At 49.2% G+C, this 18,740-nt stretch overlaps 2 protein-coding genes and 1 long non-coding RNA gene across 7 annotated transcripts in view; 2 read left to right on the plus strand and 1 right to left on the minus strand.

Moving 5' to 3' along the window:
* Positions 1–10,457, plus strand: part of PCCA (propionyl-CoA carboxylase subunit alpha) — a 439,968-nt gene extending 429,511 nt beyond the window's left edge. Inside the window, exons 23-24 of the mRNA XM_003832051.5 lie at positions 7,732–7,809; positions 10,120–10,457. Coding sequence (XP_003832099.4) covers positions 7,732–7,809; positions 10,120–10,188 — 147 coding nt within the window. The 3' untranslated portion in view covers positions 10,189–10,457. The remainder of the gene's footprint in view (positions 1–7,731; positions 7,810–10,119) is intronic.
* Positions 1–18,740, minus strand: part of GGACT (gamma-glutamylamine cyclotransferase) — a 74,397-nt gene that overhangs the window by 6,030 nt on the left and 49,627 nt on the right. For 3 of the 5 annotated variants that reach the window (XR_010109642.1, XR_010109641.1, XR_008620692.2), the window contains exon 3: positions 11,973–12,646. Coding sequence is in view for 2 of the 5 variants with exons in the window: in XM_003832054.6 (XP_003832102.1) it covers positions 12,175–12,636 (462 nt within the window). In the remaining 3 variants the exon portion in view is untranslated. Of the gene's footprint in view, positions 1–10,291; positions 12,647–18,740 lie in introns of those variants that run through there. The other 2 variants (XM_003832054.6, XM_008957430.4) reach the window with 1 other exon arrangement.
* Positions 12,509–18,522, plus strand: LOC134728810 (uncharacterized). Its single transcript, XR_010109643.1, has 2 exons — positions 12,509–13,289; positions 13,619–18,522. It is a non-coding gene; the product is annotated as an uncharacterized LOC134728810 (long non-coding RNA).

An 18,740-nucleotide genomic window follows, 5' to 3' on the forward strand; every position in this document is an offset into this window, starting at 1 on the left:
GTGCTCCTTTGACAGGGCAGGCTCCCAAGCAGGTGTGCAGTCAGGGCCACAAGACACAGGCACCCCATCCCATCTCAGAGTCTGACGTCCCCTCCTCCCCTTTGTCTCTAAGCCTCATGTAACTGAGCTTATAGCCGACCATACAGAACTGGCAAACTTGGTGAGATACCTTTATTTTTTATTTCTTAAACAAGATTTTAAAATTTCATAAGCTCTCACGTATCCTAACGAGAAGGCAGGGCTGGGCCCTCCTGACGGGTGTTTGCCTGGCATCGCGCTTGTGTGCCTCATGCAGCCCAGGCTCGCTCACTGCATCTTTCCCTGGCAGAGGGGCCAGCCTGGCTGCTTCATAGACTTTCCAGTTTCTGGATACCTTGATTTACAATCACAAAATAATTGCAGTAATTAAATTTATATGTTTTATAGCAATAGTTATTCAAGCAGTTTATTTGACAAGATGCCAGTTTTCACCCAAACCTCAGATTGTATCTCACAGCATGTACACAGAGATCCATGCATTTGTTAACATTTTAAGACTTTAAAATTATGAAATACTACAAACATGCAGAAAGTTACAGAGAAGAATCCAACAAGCACTCCTGTGCCCTTCGTTCACCATTTCCATGTGTGTTTCAGATTTTATTTAACAATGAGACATTACATATAACATGAACTTCCCCTGTGGCAAGCTCCTCCATCTCATTCCTGTCCTGTCTTCTTCAGAGGTAACGACTACCCCTGGATGTGGCCTTTTAATCTTTTCCAGATAACATTTATTTTTAAATGTTAAGAGTTGGTTTTTGTTGGAGGTAACAAATATCTATTAGTAGATAAGAGGAGGCAGAAAAAGATTAGGAAGTAAAAAAATATCTATTAGTACTGGGAATTTTTACAGTTGAATATACTCAATGATAATTATAAAATAAAAAATATTTATGTGGATCAGTATATTAAATATTATAGGAGAGTCTTCTCCAAGCTTGGCGTTTGATTTTTCAGGAGTGATCTGCTTGGGAGTAGAAGGTGTTTTCTTTGTTTTCAACATTTTTATAAGTGACCATTCTCAGCCTTACCAAGATGTAAACTATCTTTTTCTCTTTTAATAAAAATAAAAGTTTACAAAAAATCATCCTTTCACGGGGCGCTTTCAGGCAGCATGCTTTACGAAGGTAGAGGGTCCAGGCTAATTTCCAAAGGTATTGTGAATGACATCAGTTTTCACTAGTTCTCTTTCTAACTGTAGGCTTTGGCTCTGATTTTGAGCTAACTTAGAGGGCAGTAGGGAGTCATATTTTTCTTCATTTTAAGGAATTTTAAAAGAAACTGGACTTGTTTTATATCGGCCACAAGTCTGTACTCTTACCCCTAGCCCCTTGGGTGCTGCCCAGTTCTGGGGAGCCCCACTTGAGAGACAAGGGGAGCACCAGGCAGACGGCATGTGTGCCTGAAGTCCCGAGCCGGCAGCGGGGCTGGACGGGTGGCCCCTGGATTCCCGCGCGCTCCAGAGTGAGGCCGCTCGTGCATGGGCCATTAAAGGAGCCTTCAGCCGGAGAAAGGGCTGAGCGGCGTCTCCTGCCCGCCTGGTCTCTCTTTGTAATTTGATGATGGTTCCATCCTTGCTCAAATACTGCAGTCTCCCGTGGCCTCCTCCCCGTCTCGCTTTACATGAAGATGTTGGGATGTGAATACACGTTTCTTCTTCAGGAAGTATCAGGGGATATTTACCAGCCTATCTTACCGGCTCAGAGGAAGTTGCTATTAATATAATCAGACGCGAGCAGTGCCTTTTCACTCAATCTGAGATGCCTTTTTTTGTGACTGTTAACCTTTCTTCAGATCTAAGGGCCTTAAAATGTGTGGCATTCAGGCACCTGTGTTCCAAGCAGACCAGCCTTTAACAATGAAATGGAGGGATTTTCACTTTTGTGGCGTAGTCACCAGGGCTGATATTGATCCGTGTTTTTCCGGTGGCCCGGCGTTGCAGAAGTGGAAACTGCAGCGGGCTGGTAAGCCCTCCGAGCCTTCTGTCTAATTTGGCAGAAAAACACAGAATGTAGGACAACAAAAGAAGCCTCCTTTTTCCATAAAAATTCTTCCTCCCACCCACCCTTCTTCCCCAGAAAGGAGACTTAATTTTTCAGCTGCACGCAGTGATTTGGTGCTCACTCTTGCATCGAAACAGTTGCGGTCTGAACAGGCAGGAAACAGTTTTCTTTTAATTGCCGAAATCATTCGGAAGTGCTTCATGCCCTGCTTCTGTACAGCAGATGCTGTGCATTAATTGGCCTGCGTAGAAGTGACCCAGGGTTCCTTGCAGCGGGCCCAATTTTAGGCAGAGGGTTTAAATAGCTTATTTATTATTTTGTATAATCTGGCGTACATTGTGTGCTCCTGCACGTGTCGTATTTCATGGTCTGCAGTTTCTAATGTCATGTGGGTTTCAAAACCTGTGTTTCTCTGGTAATGTACTAGCAGCAGGTAAGCTCAAAATACCATCCATCAGGAGCTAATTTTTTATCCAGATACTCCAATGACTGATGAACCTGTCTTTTGTATGAATGTTTAGCACAGTGGAAAGCCATATGCCACTGGCACCGTTTCCTCTGCATTCCTTACAGTTGCTAGAGAGTGGGCTTCCTGGGGGGCGGGGCGGCTCGATGCTGTGAACGTCCCCTGGCCTCTATTTCAACGATAACACCTTTAAAACAGCCCTGGGTTTGGGCAACAAAAAGAGGATGGGCTGTCTTAAAGGAGACCTGACTCCCTCGTCATTTTCTTTATCAGAAATTCGACTGCACACTCTTAATAGGGAACCTTGTTTTGTTACTCCCCGTCTGTTCCAAACAGACCTCAGCCCATTAGAAGGGCCTCCCTTGTGTGGGAGACCACAGCTGTTACTGTAAATCTCATCCACTCACTGTATCACCCCCATTTTGTGGCTCTGAAGGATGAAATTGAGAAATGGAATACTGTGCAGTCATCCTTTACATCTCCAATTTTAGGCCTTTGCCATCATTTTCATGCTTTTATTCCAAATCAAATAACATTAGTGAGCTACACCACCTTCTGATGAATATCTGGTCTTGAGCACCGCTTTCAAGCCTGTGCTTGTGGGGGCTTCCTTTTATGTTTGGTGGTCTTTTTTCCCCTGTTCTCTTCTCTTTTTCTTCCTGCACTTTCTTTGAGCGTTCTTCGTGGTCATGGCAGTCTGCAGTTTGAATGATCGGCATTGCCAAATGTGTCCCTGTCTTAGCATGTTTTCTGAGAGGGGGCATGTGCGGGAGAAGGTTCTCTGTCTTTTAATCTTTGTGGAAGGAGTGAAGAGAACTTGGTAGAAGGATATTGGGGGCTTTAATCAGAAATAAGAAGTGGTTTAAATCATTAGCACAACAAAGCATACTATAAGCTTGAAGATAAAAGTCTCTGGGGAAAGAGTCCTCTGAAAATAAATGGAACTTGATAGATTTCCATATCATTTATAACTTCCCTTAATTACACTTGGAAGACTTGCCAGTAAAACTGGAAAATTGGCAGCCTGTATCCATTAGAGTCATTTTGCCGACCATGGCAAGCAGCTGGCTTTACGGGATTTGATTCCCATCACTCACAATTCATCATCAGCTGGAGGTGTCTGCAGCTCTTCAGCACAGAGCAACGCTGGGTGACACTCGGGCCCCCACGACATGCGAAAATCTGCTGAGTAAATGGGCCGAGATTTCTCTCAAGCCTTGTTTGGGGCAAGGCCGACTCCTGCTTAATGAGTGCCGCTCTGATAATCGGATGCGAATGTGAACCTTGACCTCGTGTCAAAGGAGAGGACGCAATAAGCTGGATGAAAGATACAGGATTCAGGCCTCCAAACTTTACACCAATTAGACAGGGAGCGGGGAGATACATCAGGCCCACTAGGTTCATCAAAAAGACTTGTGAGGCTTGTGACCATTTTGTAAGCCCAACATTGGAGACATCCTGTCACAATCATTAAGTCTTTATCAGATGATTCACAAAAGTGTTGGAGAAGCGTGCGCACACATCCTGCAGGAACGGGCCCCGCACATGGGGGCGTCTGATGGAGACGGAATGGTGGAGGGCCCTCTCTGTGCACCCAATTAATGCTTGGCTTCCCAGCCACCCCGGGCAATCCGGAAGGTGTTGCTTCCATTGGGCCCACTGCCCAGCTCCCTGGTGTACCCTACATGTACTCTACGGTGTGCGACACATTCTGCAGGAGTCAGCACTGCTGGGAGCAAGGCTCCAAAGTCCTAAGGTGAGAGCCCCTGCTCCCGAGGGCCGAGTGCTGGCATTTTGCTGTTGTTGGAAGGAGCCCAGCTCAATGCCCAGCCATCCCTGGAGCACGCCCTCGAGTGTCAGCCTCTTCCCACAGACTGGGGCAGGTGTAATTTGTGTTTCCATTGCATTCTTTGACATTTGGTTTGTACATTTGGTTCTCCAGCTCAATTTTTTCCAAAGGATGAAACAAGTTGAAATTCAATTAAGCTCGTGTGTGTGTGTGTGTGTGTGTGTTGGGGTAGAACATGTTTCTGTTGAACAAGATGTATCTCACTATTTTGTAAGGCATGAAGGAAGTTTTTAAACACCATCTCTTAGGGATGAATTAGGGAAAACGGTGTACAAAACAGATGGTGCAAAATTAATAGAGAAGTGTGTTACTTAGTTTTTCATTTACAGCTAAATAATCTAGGCTGGGCACAGTAGCACACATCTGTAACCCCAGCACTTTGGGAGGCTAAGGTGGGCGGATCACTTGAGGTCAGGAGTTTGAGACCAGCCTGGCCAATGTGGTGATACCCTATCTGTACTAAAAATACAAAAATTAGCTGGGCGTGGTGGTGCACACCTGTATTCCCAGCTACTCAGGAGGCTGAGGCAGAAGAATCGCTTGAACTTGGGAGGTAGAGGTTGCAGTGAGCTGAGATTGTGCCGCTGCACTCCAGCCTGGGCAACAGACCGAGATTCTGTCTCTAAGATAGATAGATAGATTAGATAGATTAGATTAGATTAGATTAGATTAGATAGATAAAATAGATTAGATAGGATAGACCGAGATTCTGTCTCTAAGATGGATAGATAGATAGACAGACAGACAGATAAGATAGATAGGATAGGGCTAAATAAGTAGACTAGTAGACACCACGAGAGGAACTAGGGAGGGGAAACAGGAATGAAAGGCGGATGGAGCAGGGAGGATCTAATTCTATGATTCAGTGCTGTGCTTGGATGGGGCAGAAGATGGGATCGCTTCAGTGGGGACACGCCTTCTTTAAAGTCCTTTGAATTGAATTGCCGGACTCTCACAATCAGACGGAAGGACTATTTGAATTTCAGGCCTCCCCACTTTTCCTGATTGTCTCGGGCTAAATCCGAGGTTTTGTTCTGATGAACAGCTGGGGACCCAGCACTTGCAGTTACCTGTGCATTACCTCTTTGCAAATTGCCCACATTAGAAGCACAGAGCCAGCCAGAAAGATGGTCAGTGGCAGCCACAGCAGAGCCCCTTAAGCTCCTGTCCACCACCCACTTGCTCCCAGGCCCTGGCAGGGCCCAGAGTAGAGCTGTAGCCAGGTCAGGCTGGCCTTTGCCCCTGGGGTGACCTTGGGAAATCCCCAGGCCGCATTTCTTCATATTTGCAGTTTAGTTGCTAACGCGCTCACTTGAAGATCCTGTAAAACAGAAGCAGGAGCTGTCTGCCTGTCTGGCCCGCAGATTCTGAGCAAGGGGATGGGAGGGGACGTGTGGTGGAAGGGCACACCTACTGGCAGAGAGGGTAGGGGCTGTGCCACCCATGTGAAGCCAATGTACTTGGCGGGAGGACGGGGCTCTGGCCAGTCCTGGGCCCTCAGATGCCTGCAGAGGAAGGGCTGGGTGGGTGTGTGGGAGGCCGGCATGCAGTCCCCAGGAAGCTCCTCCACCTGGAGAGAGAACAGTGCCCAGAGCGGGAGAGTGGATTCCTCATTTTTGGACGGCATTTCTACTATGTTCTGTTGAGTCTCAGATCCACTTCCCAGAGAGTCCCCGGTCCTGTTGCCTGAGTGCTCAGTCCTAGGTCAGAGTCGGTCGCAGTGAGTCCAGCTTCTAAGAGGACACGGCCAGGCTTCCAGGGTCCCCTGTGTGGAGCTGGCTGGCAGGTGTGCTGCAGTGAACTGGACCTGCTCCTGGATTCCCTGGTCTTTGCCTGCCTTTGAAGAGAGAAAAAAGGCTCTAAAATGCCAACTGGAGGGAGTGACCGTTCTGACACCCCTGATGGGGGCCTCCGCATTGTCTCTGCGCTGCCCCTCCCGTCCCCCTGCAAACAGCCCTCGAGGCCGATTCTTCGCTCTCCCTGGAATGCAGATGCCAGGTGAAAATGAATCAAAAAGGGCAGCACTTCCAGGCCCAGCTCCTCAGCGCGGTGTCTCTCCTCCGTGCCAGCGCCGAAGCCTTGGCATCGTCTCTCTTCCTATATTTCTGTGCCAGGAAAAAGCAGCCCACCACCTGAACAGCAGAGGAAAAGAGTACATCGGCTCAGGCGCTCCAGAGTGCCAGCAAGACAGCTTGCGCCACACGGGGGGCCCAGAGGGGGACTTGGAGATCATCTGGGGATTTCAGGAAAGAACATTCTCTAGGCGCTTCTGAGGCATTGGACGAATATGGCCACAGTGGTGTGAGGGGCCAGGAGCCCCATGCCAGGACACCCATCCACACCACATAGCCATTGCCCTAGGAACCTGGACTTGCCCGTTTCAAAGACTGGGAGGCCAAAGAAAAACCTGGCCGGCTCAGGACACTGACCCATCGGGGCAGAGCGAAGTGAGTGCGCAGCATGGTTTTCAGCTGCAGCTCACTCCTGCAGGGAAGCCTCGCGCTTAACGCCAGTGGGCTTAACCCAGCTCAGCCTGGCTGCCCCTCAGGATGAAAGGCAAGTTCTGAACGCAGTCTGAGCAAAGGCCCGTGGGCGCTCCCAGTCTCCTAGCATGGAATGCATGTAGCTCTGGAAGTCATTCCTGTGTCTGGAGGGTTTTCCGGAAGCTGCCTTGTGCCTCGTTGTGGGTACTCGCTGTGTCTTGCAGAGGATGGGACAGTGGTCCTCGTGGCGCCAGGGCCGAGCTGTTCCCAGCTCCCCGGGACTATAGACAGAAATATGTATATTTGGTGGTGGTTTTTTTTTTGGTAACAGCTATACTGAGATGTAATTCACATACAATTTAGCCCTTTAACGTGTACGATTCAGTGGTTTCAGTCAATTCAGAGTTGTGTAGTTGTCACCACAATCAATTTTGGAACATTTTTATCACTCTCAAAAGAAACCCTGTACCCTTCAGCAGTGACTCCCCTTCCCTCTTCAACCCCAGGCAACCTCGAGTCTGTCTGTAGAGATCTGCCTATTCTGGACATTTCAGGTAAGTGGAAAACATTCCAATTTCCGAACACCTCTGTTAGCGGCAGAGCCAGACTCAGAGATCCCCAGGGTAGGCCCCGCCGCCAGGGTCCCCACTTCTCCAGGGTCAGGGATTTTTTTTTTTTTTTTTTCCAACGAGGACTATGAGAGAGAGAATGGCTTTTCTCTACTGTTCCTAAAGATGAGCTTGGAATAGGAAACATTAGAGATTGTTGCTGCTGTTCATAGACACATATTTTGGGGCATTTGACAAATAATTTCTTAATGGCTTCATTCCTAAGTGTTACTGCAAAATTAGAATGCTTTTAAAACTTCTGCCCATTTTTGTTTTCCAGGTAGCAGAAGGTCAAGAAATTTGTGTGATTGAAGCCATGAAAATGCAGAATAGTATGACAGCTGGGAAAACTGGCACGGTGAGTCCCTAAGTCCCCATCAGCCCAGGCCGGCCCTGTGATGGAGGAACGCCCACTTTTGAATCGTGGGTGGTTTGGCTGGAAAGGGCCACAGAGGCGCCCTCTCCCCCCGGCTTCTACAGAGGAGGACATTAGGATTGGGAGCTTTTGCCATTCTGCCCTGATGCATCCCTGCCTCGTGGAGAGCGTGCCTTCCAAAAAGTCTGTGCTTTATGTTCAGGTAGTCAAAGAACAATTGTTCTTCACCTTAATGTCTTTCAAATTAAGGGGTCTTTAATTTTTAATGTTTACATCTGTCTTGAAGGCAGTTAGTTATCTGAGACTTAGATGACACAGCAGCAAATGGTTTTACAGATTGCAAAAATTAATGTAACTCTTCAAGACGATTTCTCTACAAAGGGAACAATTCAGTTGCAGATCAAGAGAAGCCAAAACCCCATGTACATGTGGGACTTAATTATTTAGGGAGAAAAAAATATTAGTACTAAAATTCATTCATAGTGAAACTTAAGTGTATTTTTTTCTTGAAGATAGAAAAGTCCTTTTAAGCAGTAACTTCATTATTCTTCCTGTGACTAAAAAGACTGAAAAGATGCCGTTAGTAGGTAAATGATCCTTTTCTGAGGGCCGTTGTGGTTTGGAAGTGTCTGCATGGGAGAGCATGATAGGAAGCGCAAGGCTGGCCGTGTTCTGCATGTGGCCATGCCTTGGGGACATCAGGTGCAAAGAGAGATCCATCAGTTCATAACCAGGTTTGCATCAGAGAGACACACAACCTCTGTCTCATGCTCTGTCACTGCAGAAGGCAATGAAATGGATTCTCAGAGAAGGGGCAGCGGGGATGTCATGCCTGGTCCCGGCTGGGAGAACAGAGGCCCAGGTGTATGCCAGGGGCTCCTGAGCCCAGCCCGCCGGTCTGGAGGGGTGTGGACAGTTGCACTGTGCTGGTGTGGTGTGGAGAGTAGAATGACATGATTTGTGGCGTTTTTAAGGAATTCTTTCTAAATTACTTTTAAAAAAAGTGAACAAGAAAATGTTGGTTTCTGTTCATGTAAAAATTTTATCTGTTCTTTGGGATTTAACATTTGTGCTGCCCTAGTGTCACGACATCCATTCATGATGAGAACTTGGCCTAGGTGTGGGGGACCGAGAATGTGTGTCCGCCGCATGCCAAGGGCCCTGTGCGGCAGGTCTGAGGTGCTAATGCAGAAATGACCTTGGCCTCAGTTCCCTGAAGGGGCATGGTGCCATGTGGTAGGAGGTTTCCTGTCCTCGTGGCCTGGGTCTCCCTCGGCCCTCCTGGTTGGAGTCTTCCTGTGCAGTCTGTTCACCTCTCCCCATCCCCAGGCCTCAGTTCCAACCCAGCCAAGAAGAGCAGAAGTGGCCCGAAGCCCCCGTGCAAAGTAGCAGGCCCTGGTTCCTACCTGCGAGGCCACTTTTCCTCCCAGAGAAAAAAAGTTCACAAAGGAAACAGATCCTCTACTCTGGTCATCGCTGCATCACTAACACTGCGTCCTCTAGTAGGGCTGCTAAATGGAGGCAGGAGCATTGTGGAAAGCAGCCTTTTCAGTCCAAGCAGCATCTGCAGTGGCCGATTAGTTCTAATCCATTTTTCATTTTCAGGCCCAAGCGAGAGCCTCCAAGAAGTCAAATGACTGTCTCTTCCCCACCTCAAGCCCCTCCTTGCTAATTTTAAGTCAGAACACAAATTTCGGAAAGCAAAACTTGATAAAGATTGACTGAAACCGGTAGGACAAAAAGGCACAGTTCCACACACCCATGGTGCTGGAAAGGGCGACCGCACAGCCCCACCTGCCAAGGACTCCATTTCCCGTCAGGCTAGGGAGGTCCTCGTCTTACTCAGCAGCTGATCTGACTGTCGTGTGTTTTGTTCCTTTTTTCTTTTACACTAAGTATTCCATTAATTCTCAGAGAACATTTCCACAACCTAAAAACCACAGAGAGGGAGGCTAGGGGTTAGAACTCACCTGGCAGTGAAGAGCCTGCCTAGACCTGATGGTGCTACAGCACAGGCCACAGCGCAAATGCTCCGGAGAGTAGCCCTCAGGCCAGCCACTGTGAGGGTGCCGAGGACAGAGGAGACGGGAAAGGGGAGGGGTGAGCCACGGCCACCGTGGCGCCTCCCTGTTCACCAGGGTCCCTTCGATGGGCTCCGGTGGGGTGGCTTGTCCCTGCGCTGCTGAGCTTGCAGGACTGTGCATTTTTAGAAATGGATTAGGAGCCTGCCGCCTCTTGGTTCTGGTTACTGATTCTTACTCTCCCCTCCCCCTGCATTTTTCAAAATTCAAGGTGAAATCTGTGCACTGTCAAGCTGGAGATACAGTTGGAGAAGGGGATCTGCTCGTGGAGCTGGAATGAAGGATTTATAACCTTTCAGTCATCACCCAATTTAATTAGCCATTTGCATGATGCTTTCACACACAATTGATTCAAGCATTATACAGGAACACCCCTGTGCAGCTACGTTTACGTCATCATTTATTCCACAGAGTCAAGACCAATATTCTGCCAAAAAATCACCAATGGAAATTTTCATTGATATAAATACTTGTACATATGATTTGTACTTCTGCTGTGAGATTTCCTAGTGTCAAAATTAAATCAATAAAACTGAGCATTTGTCTAAATATTAGTTTGCCCTTTCTTTGAATGAAGACAATGTACATATAGGCGACAGGCTCTGCCAGTAGACTACCAGCATTTCTTTGTGATCCTTTTAAGAGATTGATATAAATGTCAGTTCTCTGCCTTGCTTTATTAAATTAGCACTTGCCATTTTTTCATCTGATTGCCTTACTACTTCTAGAAGTGAGGCCCTCACTCCTGGTGCTGATTTTCAAAACTTCCTAAGGACCAGAGACTGCAAATGCAGATTTTGGCAATCCCTTTCCCGCTGTGTCTCTATGTGGGTGTACTGTTGGTGGCTGACCCCCCCTGGAGGTCACCCTGAAGCTTCCTGGTTGGCCGGGGGTGCTGTCTCCACTGTTTTTGTTTGTTTTGAGGATGAGCGCACTGCCTGGTCCCTTCCCCATTGCACAAGCCGGGGCAGTCACAAGGAGCTTGGGCTGCCTCACCGCCCTCATCAAGCACAGGGCCGCCACGAGCTCATCAGCTGAGACCCAGCCTAGCCTTTTTGTGTTTTTTGTGAAGCAAGTTTCCAATTAAGCAAAAGAAGCTAAAAATAATGATCATGTTTTTGTGCCAGATGCAGTTAGCGATCACAGTCTGCCATTAAGTTGAAGAGTAAGTGAGCTCTCCCAGCAGAGAATTGAGGTTACTAAGGATCACAGCAGCTGCATTTTCATTTGGTTCTGAAATTCTTGGAATACATTTCAGACTTTGCTGGGAAGCAGAAGCAAAGAGCCGTGCACCGAGTTGAATCGATGCTGACAATTATCAGATGGAGGTGGGTAGTAATTGGTACTTCGTGCCTTGCTAAAATTATTTTAAGTGCTGTTTGTATTTGGAAGCTAAGCTTCTGTCAGGCCTGAAGAACAAATTACTAATGCATTGGCTCTTCTTTGAAAGGACCCACCCCCAAATGCTCTCCCTTCAGGGGGCAGGGACGGGGTCTGGCTACTGAGATCTGGGCTCAGATAAACTTCCACTTGAAGTCCGGGCGCTCAGCTGTGTCTACCAGCAAGTGGGTGTTCATTATTTTGCAAGTGGGTGTTCATTATTTTGCTAGATCAGAATGTAAAGAACCTTCTACCAAATAAGTAAGTAAGTATACCAAAAAACGTGGGGGTCAAACACAGTACCAACACTTTTATATCTGATTTCCCAAAACATCGACTTCAAATTTAAATAATCTTTAATATTTGCTGTGAAGCTTGATCTGAAAATTAGGAAGAATGGTGCTATACACACTCTGATCTACAGCATGCTTGCCCTGTGGATCTTTTTTACAAATTCTACCCAGCCGTGTAACATCGGCTTTCTCGGGTGTTACAGGCCAGAATCAGTATAGTAGGGCTGCTAAAATCTAGCGGCAACACCAAGTCTTTACACTGATCCTAAATATTATCTTGAGCTCAAAGCAGAGCCAACAGCAGAAACAACACGAGGAGGAAGAAGAATTAGGCATAACACGAGTTCTCTAAATGTCATTTAGGGGAGTTAAAATCCTAAATTTTTCTTACCAGGTAGAAAGATGGGAGGGAAGCACCTTGCTATTCGTATCTCAACATTATTTGTAAAATCAGCTGCCACTGAAAGATTGGTTCCTTTTCCCGCAGATTCGTTGGAAAGGGCCCTGTTCTGCTTCCGCCTTCACCCAGCATGGGCTGGGCGCATCTTGGAGCCCCAGGGCTCTCAAACCTAGGCCCACCCTGCTCGTCCCCCTTATCTGTTCTCCCGGGGGTTGTAGCGCAGCCCGTGCGGCCCCTCGGAGTCGTAGCTGTCATGGTGCGGGAGCTGGGCCCACTCCGGCGGGAAGGTGGCCCTGCTGTACACGAAGCACTGCACCGCGGTGGGCGCTGGCGGCTCCTCTGCGCCCGGGGCCCGGTCCTCCAGCAGCTGTACCCGCAGCACCGTGCGCTGGTACAGGGCCGGGCAACTCTCGAAGTCATCCAGAAAGCGCAGCATCCGCTCGTCTACCGCGTAGACCTCGCCCTCCACGCGGCGCCCCGAGCCGGGCAGGTGCAGCAGCCACGGGATGTTGTGCTCCCCCGCGATCACCAACGGGTAGGGCTCCAGCGTGCGGCCGCGCGCCCGAAAGGCTGCGGAGCCGTGGGCGCAGTCCCGCAGGACCCTGTGGTTGGGCTGACCCCGCTTCAGGGTGCCGTACACGAAGACTAGGGCCATCCGGGCAGAGCTGCGGGGAGAGGGGAAGCCACAGGTCAGCCCGCAGTGGGAGCTCTGTGTCTGCACCTGGGACGTGGCTCCCGGCCCACAGAGCCTCCACTGGGGCCGCACCACCTGAATGCGCCTGGCTGTGCTCAGATAAGGCGTTACTTACCGACGCAGATGAGAATGGCCTACAGTTTTCACACATCATGAGATATTTTGACTTTCGGCCATTTAAACATGTGAAAGCCATTCCTAGCTTGTGGGCTGTTCACAAACGGGCACCAGGTCGGCTCTAACCTGTGGGCATGGTGTTTTTGGGTTTGCCAATCCCTAGGCTAGAGAAAGGGGCACACATTGGTGACTTCCTTGATGTGTCTGTAGCAGACAGGACACCTGCGTTCTGGGCAGGAGTACCGTGCCCTCAGCCTCCCCACACCACCTGGATGGACTAATGTTCCTCAGCCCTGCAGGGGCAGCCCTGCCTCGCCTGCACAGGCCACCCTTCTCTGAGGAACACAGTCCTGACCTGCTGATTGCGCAGCCTCCCCGACTCCCTGAGGGCACCAGCCTTCCACCCTTCCCAACTCCTACCCCCATCGTAGCAGCTCAAGGCCAGAAGACGCCCTGTCCAGGCCCTAGTATGGCCCTCCTAGACACACCCTGTCCAGGTGAGCAACTACCCCTGCTCCTGAGCCCAGCACAGCCCATACCTCACTGTTCTCAGCCCTTGTGTGGTGGGCGCGGAGGTTGCGGAGGTTCCAGGCAAGGCCGCCACCCTCTAGAGCTGCTGATCTGGGAAAAGGCACTCCTTGTATTAGGACAGTCTGTCAAACCTGTCCCAACAGCCTGCCCTGCTACCTGAGCCCTGCAGAACTGCCATTTTCTTGAGCAGTTTTCAATGTTTCTTAAAGGACTTTGAAAATTGCCAATAACTATTAGAGAAAAATTAGAAATAACCCTAAAAATACATATAATTTTGTAACCACCTCCTATCCAGCTGCAGTGAGAACCCAGGTTTCAGCACGGAGTTCTACTCAGGTCCTGGCAGTCTGACGCAGCGGAGCTCAGCACCCACACCTTCTGGTGTTTCCCTTTCCAAGGTCTTAGAGGGCAGTGGTGCTTCACGGGACTCCCCGCAGCGATCTTGGCTCCAGCGTGAAGGTAAATATTTACCACTTGCCTGGGTCTGGGCCACAGACTGTTACATAAGGACAGAAGTGATTTGCGTGAAAGTGACTCAAACAAAAATGGAAATGAACATTAAAGGGGTGGGGGCCGCTCTCCCCGGCCCCTCGCTCCGCTGCCCTGTGTGCCCCCGCCATGAGGTGACAGCCTGTGGGGCGACTCCTTGAGATGGGCTTTGCAGACGGGACTGCGGGTGCAGGAAAACAAATGCGGCTATCCAGGAACCAGCAGCAGCTCGTGACCCGCCAGAAATGGCCCTGGACACCACACTTGCCACCAATCATGTGGACAAGTGGACCCTGAAGAAACTGAAGAAGTCACACTGAACTCATGGGACTTCTGTTTTCTTCTCAGCAAACAAGAGCTGCTCTGGGGGGTTCTAGGCCTCATTTTGCTCAAGAGGCACGTCTGCTGCCTCTTGGTTCTATCACCAGCCTGTGCAACAACAGTATTCCCCAGACTTCAGGCACATTGCACTAGGAAAGGTGTGGCCGTGGGAAAAACACAAGGCTAGCCAGATACGTGCGCCCTGTGGGCCTGGCCATGTGATAGCCCTGGGACACCCTTCCCAGTGTGCGGACACAGATTAGACCTGGGGGGCATGCTGGGATAGGAAAGTTGAGATGTGAATTAAGGAGAACCTGGGGTAGGACGGTACTGAGGAAGAGAAGAGGCAAGTGCTCAGGCCTAAAATTGCCAGGACTCGGCTGCTGGGGAAAACGAGCGGGGGTGTACGTGAAAATGACAAAAGGCACCGGCTGAGAGCAGCACTGGTGTCTGGAGAGGGCACTGGATGGAAGCGGCTGTCTACAACAGCGGGCAAGGAGCTATCCCAAAAGATAAGCACCTGGGGGGCGATGATGGTTTGGATCCTGCTGTGCAGCTGCCTTGGGGACTCAGCATTTGGAAGGACTCATGTCCCTCCCCACACCTGCATCCCAGCCCCCAGTGAGACCCATCAGCGCTTCCCCTGCCACGTCTCCCAACCTGCTCTCCCCTCCAATGCCTGCCTGCATCCCTGTTGTCTTTGTTCCCCTGGATCCTGCCCCCAGTGCACCACCCAGAGGGTCCTTGTCAATCTCCTGCTGCAGACTTAACTCTCCCACCTCATCTCCTGCACCCTCTCTCCCCTCATCCAGGTGGCTCCTGCCCCGACCAGCGCCTGACCTGGAGGGTGCAGGAGTAGTAGGCAGGGCCTACTCAGTCTGTCACATCACTCTGTCTGGTTGTCGTTATAGCACACGTGCTCTCTAAATCACTGGTCTTGTTTGTTGCTGGAACATGAAGAGCCAGAAGAGAACTTGGAAACTGTTTGGTCCAGCACCTGCAGGTGAGGAAGCCGAGTCCCAGGCTGGTGGCGATCTAGGGCCGTAGTCACACTGCAGACCAGCTCTCCACTGCCAGGTGCCTGCCTGGCTTTCCCTGATGCAGTTTTTTAAAATGGCATGTGTCCAAAATGTCAATAGATTGCTTTGTAAGAAAAATGAAGTTTCCTACCCCTTTCCACTCCCTGGAGGCAACACTTTTAAGGCTTTTAACTGTTGTGTTCAGCATTTATCTCCATATTGTTACTTACGCTGCTACTTCTTGATGTCTTAAATCATATCTTGCCCTTCTACTCAAAAAGTGGGTGAGCATAGTGGTTCTAAAGCACAGACTTTAACTGTGTGACTTTAGGCAGATCATATAACCTCTCTGTGTCTCAGCTTCCTCAACTGTAAACTGAAGTCACAGTAGCAGCCTGCCTCAGAGACCGTGGTGGGTACCAACACACGTGGTCCTGTGTGATCTGCTGACATGTAGCGTGTGCCGCTGCTGTCATCACTGTAGAAGCCTGACCCTTGGCTCTCCTACCACATCCCGCCATCCTCCCAACAGACTCATCATAGTTTTGGGTCAGACCCAGATCTATTTCGGCATTAGAACCATGCAAACACGGCTCTTGGCTAAGACACAGAGCATACTATGATTACATTTCCTTTCTTGGACAACTTTATGTTTTTCTTGAAATTAAAAATTGCTTCAAGTTTGTTTTTTGTTTTGTTTTGCATTTCGCTTAGTTTCTAGGATTGTAATTCAGCCTCGCAGTTTCTGAGAGCATGGCCAGAACCCGGGTCCTGACCATCCGCTGGAAGGTCCTCCCTACCAGCTCTAGTCTGGGCTCTCTGTGTCGCTGCCATCCAGGCCACCCTCATTCCTGTCCCGTCCTCTGGCTGGGATGTTGGCCACATTTTGCTGAAGTGTATTCTCTCCCACTTTTGGTTAATAACATGGCTGCGTAGAGGATTCTGGAAATCATTTCCCTCAGAACTTTAAAGACATTTCTTCATTGTCTTCTAACTTTCCGAGTTCTTGCGGAGAAGTCAGTGCGCTGTGATCCAGGTCCCCTGTGTGTGTGACTCGAGCTCTTCCCTGGAGGCTCTTAAGGGCTTCCTTTTATCCCTCAGATTCTAGAATTTTCTGATGATGTAGACTCTGTTTTCATTGATTGTGCTGGAATTTTGATCTGAATGCTCCTTATCCTGGATCACGGGGGCATTTTCTTCCCCCTCCTTCCTCTTTGTTCTGTTTCTGGCTCTCCCAATATTCCGGCAGTGGAGGTCCTGACTTCAGCCTCCAATGTTCTTATATTTTCTCCTTTCCTCCAGGTCTATATTATATTCTGCTTTATCTTGCATTTCTTCTATTAAAAATTTTTTTGCCATGATATTTATTTCCAATATATTTTTCTTGTTGTGTGTTTTTTTTCAACTTCTTGTTCATTCACAGGCTCAATACTTTTTTTTTTTTTTTTTTTTAAGTTTTCTTCATTCCCTTCATTGCCTCCATTTCTCCTAACTCCCTCTTTTCTCTGTTTTGGTATCTGTGTTTCAAGAGATTTTCTTCACATGTGATCTTGGCTGGGAAAGCTGAGCCACTCTTTGGAAGTGAGGCTGAGCTGTCAGGTGGCAGGCCTCACACGGGACTCTGGGGAGCGGCGCTGGGAGCTCTGCAGACTTTCCCCCAATGCTTGTTTTCAGGGTGCCACCTCACCGCCACTCACCTAGGCCTGTGTCCCCAGCACAGAGGTGTTCTTGTCAAGCTCTCCAGAAAGGAACCCGCCATCCTCTGCCAGGTGTGAGGGGAAGCAGTGGGGTCTCCCTGCACCTTGTGCACACTCCCAGCCTTTCCGTGTCTTGGCCTGTCCTTGCCTCTGTGGCCTGCGGTTCTGGACTCCTCCAGCGTTGCAGACACTGCTCAGCTGACTACTTGTCAGCCTCTCACTGTGCAGGAGCTTAAGTTTTGGGTGTCTCTAGGTTAAGTCCGCTGTCACTCACTTCTGTTTTCCGTCTTCCAGAAGTGTGTCGCCCGCTTTCCTCCACTGTCCTTGTGGGTCGTTTGAGTAGCATTTAGGAGGAAGCTGGACACAGGGCCTGTCCTCCCTGTCTTCTCCCTTGCTGCACCGCCAGCCCTAGCCCCTTCCTCTGAGAGACTTGATGTGAGCCAGAAAGGAAGCGACAAGACAGAAACTGCTTGCTTAGAAGGATGGCAAGGAGGTTTTCTTCAGGTACAGGAGACTCAAGGGTATGTCAGGTCCCCGTGAAGAAGCCAGGAAAGTAGCAATTGTGGCACCAGAGTGAGGGCTGGGTAGAGGGGATGGCTGGTGATAGCTGAAGGAGCCAGGCAGCGGGGAGGCAGAGAAAGAACTTGCTCTTCCTGCTGCTGAGACGAGAGAAAGGAAAGACGACGAGGCAGCACTTGCAGGAAAAGGAAAGCCTAAATGCAGCCTTGCAGGGAACAACGCAGCCATGCAGGGATGCCCTGTGCTAAGTGCTGGGCATGCAATGAGACTCCATGAAGCCACAGTGTCATTGAGGGGAGACAGAAGACAGACTTGTCAAAGGGCGCCTCGCGGGAGACAGCTGCACAGCACAGGCGCTCTCCCTCAGAAACCGCTCCTTCAGTAAGAGGTGGTGGCACCATCCACTCGGGCAGGGAGACTGCCGCCAGGCTGAGAACTTGCAAAATGGAAAGAAGTGAGAACAGTCCTATGGAAGCAGCACAGACTTTGGAATAGAGTTGTAAGATGCCAGGACAGAGCAGGTACTCAGCACACAATGGTCATTGTTTTCACTATTCCGGGGATTCAACTGCAAAGGAAGAAAAATATTTCATCCAAGAGTGGACAAGCAGGCTTAGGACAGAGGTAGGAGGAGAAGAGAGTTGGAGGATGGTGTTTCTGAAGAAGGCTAATTCCCAGGGAGGACTTCTGGGACCTTGCTTACCGACGACCGAGGTTCACCTGGGTGTACTGGGCCCCGCACTAAGTAGCCTGTGTCATCTCAGTTTATTTAATGCTCTCAACTCTGTAAAGTAGGTGGTATTACCTTCATTTAACAGATGAAGAAACTAAGATGAGGGCTCTGGCCCGAAGCTGGTGAGAGGCAGCAGCAGGAACTGAACCTGGGCCTGCTGGACTCCAAAAGCCTCTCTGGCTCTGTCACTTGCACTGACCCCAAGGCCCAAGGGAGGTGACCCTGTCAAGTATGGCGGAGGACTCAGGCTCTGCAATGGCAGAGATGGTTTGCAAAGCACCCTACACACTTCCCTATGCTTTTTGTTCCCTACTTGTTTTAAATTTTATCTGATAAACCAAATCCTTCTCTGTATTTCCTGTTTTTTAATTTGTGGAGTTTTAAAAATTGTGATAAAATACACATAACATAAAATTTATCATAACTATTTTTAAGTGTTCAGTTCAGTAGTGTTAAGTATATTTGAGTTGTGAAAAAGGTCTCCAGAACCTTTTCATCTTGCAAAACTGAAACTTTGTACCCATTAAACAATAACCATGGAAAGCAAAACCACAGATAAGGAGGAATTCCTGTTCTATGCTATTTTGATTACAGTAACTTTATGGTAAGTTTTGAAGTCAGGAAGTATGAGACCTCCAA

The sequence above is a fragment of the Pan paniscus genome, chromosome 14, assembly GCF_029289425.2.
Source record: "Pan paniscus chromosome 14, NHGRI_mPanPan1-v2.0_pri, whole genome shotgun sequence".
Classification (NCBI taxonomy): domain Eukaryota; kingdom Metazoa; phylum Chordata; class Mammalia; order Primates; family Hominidae; genus Pan; species Pan paniscus.